This window comes from Copadichromis virginalis, linkage group LG8, assembly GCF_057382275.1.
Source record: "Copadichromis virginalis isolate Kocher_CV1m ecotype Utaka linkage group LG8, C_Virginalis_male_GT1.1, whole genome shotgun sequence".
Classification (NCBI taxonomy): domain Eukaryota; kingdom Metazoa; phylum Chordata; class Actinopteri; order Cichliformes; family Cichlidae; genus Copadichromis; species Copadichromis virginalis.
In genome coordinates, this window is record NC_140625.1 from 7,652,087 (window position 1) to 7,659,294 (window position 7,208).

A 7,208-nucleotide genomic window follows, 5' to 3' on the forward strand; every position below is an offset into this window, starting at 1 on the left:
ATTAAAACAAGCAAACAAACAAACAAAACAGTATATAAAATCAAAAATCAAAACAGATAAAATCAGAACAGTAGATAAAATCAGTAGTTAAAATGTAAGTTTTGAAATTTAAGCTTAAGTGTGGTGCTTTATTTAAATGCAGCTGAGAATAAGTGAGTCTTCAACCTGGATTTAAATAAACTGAGTGTTTCAGCTGATCTGAGGCTTTCTGAGAGTTTGTTCCAGATATAAGGAGCATAAAAGCTGAATGCAGCTTCTCCGTGTCTGGTTCTGACTCTGGGAACTGATAAAAGACTGGATCCAGATGACCTGAGGGATCTGAAAGGTTCATACTGGGTCAGGAGGTCACTGATGTACAAAGAAGGTACAAAGAAAAGCAAAAATAATGAACCTGTGTTATTTAAACAGAGTTTTTTAGTCTTTTAACATTGAAGCATCAAGAATAAAAAAAACACACATTCACTGGAGGAATTGATGATGAGCTGTAAACAGTGTAAAACTGACTTTAGTGTTTCGGACTAACCTTTCAGCATTTAGCTGTATCTTTTTTATATCTTTTTATCTGATCCAAGCGTCTGACGTTACTCAGTTCACGTTGCCTCCCTTACTGTGATAGAGGGCCTTCATGCACACGTTAAAGTACATCATTGTTGTACAGACCTACATGCCATGGAGACCTCAAAGAGAAAGCACAGTGTGTGTCAGGGAGAGAGCTGCGCCTGGGCCTTGAGTGTTCACGGCAGGCTAAAGTGACCCTCACACCAGGAAATATCCCGGTCCTCTCAATAGCCAGTCCACTCCTTGGTCTGGATGTCATTAAACTGTTGAAGGACAGGAGATGGCATACAGAATAAGGATACTGATATTAAGCTGTAGTCACTGGCAGCGTTGAAAAAAAAAACAAAAAACGAGTCACTCAAGATGCATGTATGCCTGCAAAATACATTAATCTCAGGACGTGGTGCAGGGTGATGAAATGTAGATATGTGACTCACCCTGGAGGTTTGCCAAGAAGGGCTGAGTAAATAAAACATAATGTAGTTCTGTTGCCAGTGTCAAAGACTCACATATATCACAATGATGTGTTCTAAAGCCATTAACAGTTATGAACCTTAGGGAGGAAAGATATTCTGCACTGATGGGCTCGTGCGAGTAACAAGCTTGTCCCTCTCTTCTTGAGCAGCTTTTCCCTTTCCCTCAGTGGATGGGCGCCCTCTCCTATCTGCCAGTTTCAGTTCTTTCCATCCACTTTCAGTCAGACTGAGATCAGGATTCAAACGAGGCTATTTCCAAATGCTTAACTGTTTTTGTCCAATCTATTTTAGGTGCCTTTAGATTTTTGTTCAAGCATCTGTGACCTGCGACTGAGACAGGCTGTCTGACATTGGAGGTATCTTTCCCTCGCCTTGATGATCTATTGATTTCATTGTACCCTGCACAGACAAAGCAGAGCAGAATAGAATTGATGTGACTAACCAAAACGTTGTGAATTTGTTTTGTCGAGACAAAGGACATTCTTTCAGAAACGCTGCAAGCTGCCAACATAAATTATGACACACTGCAGAGCAGGGATGGAAAGCAAGCAGTGGACAGCCAGTACCAAATTCCACCTGAGCCGCGTGCCTCCGAGGGATCAATTCATTCTGATTAACGCTGGCATGTTTATCTGACAGTTGCTCGTTGTAACACAGTGTTGTCAGATTAATGACAGTGGAGCTTTTGCACACCTGAGTCTGCTTCACACATTTCACACAGAAAACCCAGGAGAAAACAATAAGGACATTGATAAATAATGAATCATGGTGACATATCCACTATCATCCCATCCATGCCCATGGACATCATGCTGGGACATCATCAATTACACCCTGTTCACTGTTCTGCTCCATTTCTTGTTTTGACCACATGCAGAAGGCTTGGCCAGGCTGCCCTCAAACCTTCAGCTATATGAAAATGTGAGCAGCTGTACCGAGGGGAAGAAGGGGTGGCTGTGCGGCACGTATTTTAACTATAGTGGGAGATGCGGATGATTCCTCTTTAAAAGTCTGTGAAAATGTGGAGAAAATTTGGCCCTGAGTTTGCTGATACTGATAGCTGTGACGTCACGTGAAGACAATATTCTGCTTGACAAAGCAGTTGTGTTCTTTTTTAACTGTTTTAGCATCCAGGAAGATCGGTGGACGTGATCTTGTAGATTTAATAAGAATTTGTTTCTTCGGTGTCTGTTCTTGCTGTCAGTCTGTCAGTTATTTGCTCATTTCAGTGAGGTGATTCTGTTCATCTGGACGTAGCGTTTTGTGGGAGAAACGTTTCGTCACTCATCCAAGTGACTTCTTCAGTCTCAGCTGACTGCAGGTTTCCCCAATCTTATAAACAGTACATTTGCATAATGACTGAAACCAGCCCATTGAAGGAACAATGGGCTGGGAGGTCAGTTCCTTAATCTTAATTATGCAAATTCTCATGACCATTGATCAACAACCACTGACCAAAACCCACTGATCAATGGCCATGAGTACCATATGCACATATGTGTCAGGAGTATCAGAGCAGTTGAGACGCATTTTTTCTAAACACTGTCTCTGTGGCTTTTAAACCCCAAAACATGCTGCGCCAAAAACTGGTCCACCCCAACAATCAGGTCCCCTGACACAAATAGAGTGACATAGTGTACGCTGTTAAGTGCCAGGAGGATTGCCAAGATTTATACATCAGGGAAACCAAACAACCTCTGGCGAAGCTGATGGCACAACACAGCAGAGCTACCTCGTCAGGCCAGGACTCTGCAGTCTATTTACAGCTACAGGCCAGTGGACACTCTTTCAATGATGAGGATGTACACATCCTGGACAGGGAGGAACGCTGGTTTGAGCGTGGAGTCAAGGAGGCCATTTACATGGAAAGGGAAAGACCATCTCTGAATCAAGGAGGGGGCCTAAGGGTACATCTGTCACCATCTTACAATGCTGTGATTGCAGCCATTCCCCAACTCTCTGTGAATGGTACTCATGGCCATTGATCAGTGGGCTTTGATCAGTGAGTTTTGGTCAGTGGTTGTTGATCAATGGTCATGAGAATTTGCTTAATTAAGATTAAGGAACTGACCTCCCAGCCCATTGTTCCTTCAGTGGGCTGGTTTCAGTCATTATGCAAATGTACTGTTTATAAGATCGGGGAAACCTGCAGTCAGCTGAGACTGAAGAAGTCACTTGGATGAGTTACGAAACGTTTCTCCCACAAAACGCTACGTCCAGATGAACAGAATCAACATTTTGGAGAATAATAACTAATGATTAGTGTATAAACACAGGTGAGAGAAGACGAAACACTCAGTCGAGACGTTAAACTCTGGGGACTTATCTTAACAAGTGTGTTAAAGCTGAGACCTTACATACATCCCCAGAGTGATATATGGTGTCAATGCACAAGAGCACAAACACACACACCTGCAAAGCAAACACTTCTTTTTTGTTTCATTATTCTTATTTTGTTTGTTTTGTGTTTGCTTTTTATCTCTAAAATTGATTCATTTGGTTATGGCAAGAATTGAGTCGAGAGACAAAGTAAATAAAAGTACAAACTGCATATACTGTCACTGTGTTGTGTTTATGTGTGCTGGAGTGAGGCGTTGAGAGACAGAGACAGAGAGGAAGATGCAGATGGAAAATGCTCCACTGTTCGCTGCAACTGATGACTCATATATGGGTGGTGCTCTTATACACAGGACTGCATTTCTCCCCACCCTCCAGTCACTTCTCTCAGACTTTTACCGGCCTCAAGACCGTAGCTGATATTGTGATTGTGTGTGTCTGTGTGCCTATAATGGAAAAAATGTTTTCCTGGAGACACCTGCTGTAGCTGAAATATTTGAAAAGATGCCGTTGTGTCAGTTGGCAGATTTCTTGTCTCTTAGCAGTCTTTGTTGACATAATCACCTCACTAAGTACCCACAGGTTGAGCTCATACTGAGTACTCAGAAGTGGAATATTAACATACCATGGCTGGTGTGTTCCCGTTGCAAGATCGAGCCTCAAGATCGGGAGTGTTAAACTCAGCCACATACATCACTTTGTTTGTTAATACAAATATCTAATGAGCCAATCACACGGCAGGAAATCAATCCATTTAAGCATGTGGACACAGTTGGGATGACCCACTGAAGTTCAAATCTAGCATCAAAGTGGGGAAAAAGGTGATTTAAGTAGGGGTGTCAAATTATCGCGTTAATTGCGATTAATTAATTACAATGCTATTTAGCGCGTTATGTTTTTTAATCTCGTTAATCTAATTTTTAATCTCTTGACGTCATTGATTTTGTATGAGAGTTGCTATGTTATAAAATCCGTTTTTATGTGCTGGGCTCCTTGTGCTTGACTTGTTGGGGGTGGAGTCACGTCGTGAGGTCAAGGTGAGAAGTGGTGATTAGCTTACAGTGTGGATATGGAGGCGCATCTGAGAGTTGTTGGCCCAATGAACGGGAAATTTGTATTTCATAAACGCCCCGACGGCACCATTGACAAAGGTAAAGTGGTCTGCCTAGAGTGTAAGAAGGAGTTTGCTTACCACCGAAGCAGCTCAAGTTTGGCCTATCACCTCAACGCAAAGCACCCAGCCGCGAGTGCAGCAACAGCTAGCAGTGAAGACGTTAGCAATATAGCAAGCCAGAGCAAAGCTTTTCGCCAAACAAAACTAGAGAATACCCCTCGTATGAGCAAGTCTGCGACCGACAGGCTGACTAATGTTATTGCCAAGTGGATAGCGATGAACTGTAGGCCGATAAATATAGTAGAGGACGAAGGATTGACAGAGGTGTTGCAAATTGCGTCCAATGACCCGTCATACAAGCCGCCGTGCAGGACTACAGTAACGACCAAAATCAGCAAAATGTACGACGGCGAAAAGAAAAACAAACTTGAGATTTTGGCGGAGGATTCTCCCAACTGTGTTGCTATAACCGGAGATCACTGGACCTCAGCTGGCAACCACAGCTATTTTGGGGTGACTGGACACTTTATTGATAGTGAGTGGAACCTCAACTCATTTGCACTGACCGTCATGAGAACAGAAACCAGGCACTTTGCTGATAAATGCGCCGAACAGTTCCTCAAGGTAGCAAATGACTGGGGTATTGAAAACAAGATATCCACCATTGGCACAGACAGCGCAGCAAACATGCTGGCTGCTATGAGAGCACTTCCATATGAGCACATCGCCTGCAATGCTCACATTCTCCAGAGGACCATCACGGTATGTCTCGATAGCAGTGGTTTTGTCGGTGTACTGGCAAAGTGCCGCAAGATTGTTGGTCATTTTAAACAAAGCCCTGCGAGTACCACAGAACTTAACCAACAACAAGTAGCACTCGGAAAGAAGAGCGATCAACTTATACAGGATGTACCCACCAGGTGGAACTCGACTCTCGCAATGGTCTCACGCCTCCTATGTAACCGAGAGGCTGTCCAGGCTACGTTGGACCAACAGAACCACAGGTTGGTCTTGCCAACCGAAGCTGAGTGGGCGAAACTGCAGAGGCTGGAGCTCCTGCTTGAACCATGCAAGTAAGTTCAAATAAACACCTTCCCATTTTAATTATATAAACTACTGTTACATGTGTAAAATCAAAATTAATGAACATAACAAGGAACTTTTAAGGACAATTAAATTGGAAATCAGTTACACTTTGATTTAAATGAATCCAGCTAGGTTTATTTAGCAAACCTCTCCACCTCTGCAGGTATGTGACAGAGCTGCTGGGTGGTGAGGCCTACGTCTCTTGCTCTGTAGTGCTGCCTGCTTTTCGCCATCTGTACCGTGTCATGGACATTACTGATGATGATCCTGCCTACGTGGTGAAGTTCAAGAATGCCTTCCAGAAGGATCTGGCAGCACGACGAGCTAATGGCAACGAGATATGGTTCGAGGTGGCCACAGCATTGGATCCACGGTTTAAGGATTTGAAATGTCTTCCAAGAGAAAAGAGGGAACAGGTAGGACAATAAGGTTAAGCTGGACTAATGAGTCCAATTCATTATCAAATCAAACTTTTATTTATTATATGGAACACAAAGTTCTTTACAAGATTAAATAAAATAAAAAAAAAAAGCACTTAGTTTTAATCACATTCATTCATTCATTCATTCATTCATTCATTCAGGTGTGGACCATTCTGGAGAATATGCTCCAGGCAGCAGAGCCCAGAAGAGCAGATAGTCTCCAGCCCTCCACAGAGGATGATGGACCAGCTCAGAAGAAGAGGAGGAGCGAACTCCTTCTGGGGTCTGACTCTGACTCAGAAGATGGAATTGAGTCTGGAGAGCTGCAGCGCTACAGAGCAGAACCCAGCATCAGTATTGATGACTGTCCCCTGCAGTGGTGGTATGCTCACTCAGGAGTCTATGAAAAGCTGTCAGTCCTAGCACAAAAGTACCTGGCCTCCCCAGCTACCTCTGTACCCTGTGAGAGACTCTTTAGCCTTGCAGGCCACATAGTGCAAAAGAAAAGGGCAGCCTTGCTTCCAGAAAATGTTACCAGGCTGGTGTGTCTTAGCGACTGGCTGAGGAAGAAGAAATGAGACACATGTGGTCAGCATAGCTGCTGTGTCATTTGTAGCCTACTAGAATAGATTGCTTGATGTTCAGCACTTTTTTTTGTGATGGAAGAATACTTTGATGTGCTAACTTGCAGCACTGCAATGTCAGTTTTATTTTTCATTATCTGAAGCAGAGGAATTTCAGTGCTGTATTGCTCAGAAAAGAGCAACTCTGATGTGCTAACTTGCAGCACTTAATTTATTTGATTTTATTTGTATTTATTTTTCCACTTATTTTACAAAAGAATACAACAGTATGTAAATGGTTGCATCTGTTTAACGTTTGTTAAACAATAAATGACTTTATAAAGTCACTTTCTTTGTTATATCAGTCTTTTGGTCTGCCACAATAAGTTGAGGGCTTTCCTCAGCTATTTTTAGGTGAGATTAAAAAAGAGATTAATTAGATCAATTAATTAAAAATCATAATTAATTAATCTCTATTTTTTTTAAATCTCTTGACAGCACTAGATTTAAGTGACATTGAAGGGGCCATGGTTGAAACTGCTGATCTACTGGAGTGCTCCTACACAACTGTCTCCAAGGTTTACAGAGAATGGCCAGGCTGCTTTGAGTGAATACGGAAGCAACAGTAACTCAAATAACCACTTGTTACAAC

At 42.6% G+C, this 7,208-nt stretch overlaps 1 protein-coding gene across 1 annotated transcript; it reads left to right on the plus strand.

Annotated features, from left to right (window-relative positions):
- The first annotated feature begins 4,210 nt into the window (after positions 1 to 4,210).
- Positions 4,211 to 6,903, plus strand: LOC146702620 (E3 SUMO-protein ligase ZBED1-like). Its single transcript, XM_085465545.1, has 3 exons — positions 4,211 to 5,558; positions 5,735 to 5,987; positions 6,155 to 6,903. The coding sequence occupies exons 1-3, from the start codon at positions 4,441 to 4,443 to the stop codon at positions 6,569 to 6,571; spliced, it is 1,788 nt and encodes a 595-aa protein (XP_085321671.1). The 5' UTR covers positions 4,211 to 4,440; the 3' UTR covers positions 6,572 to 6,903.
- The last annotated feature ends 305 nt before the right edge of the window (positions 6,904 to 7,208 follow it).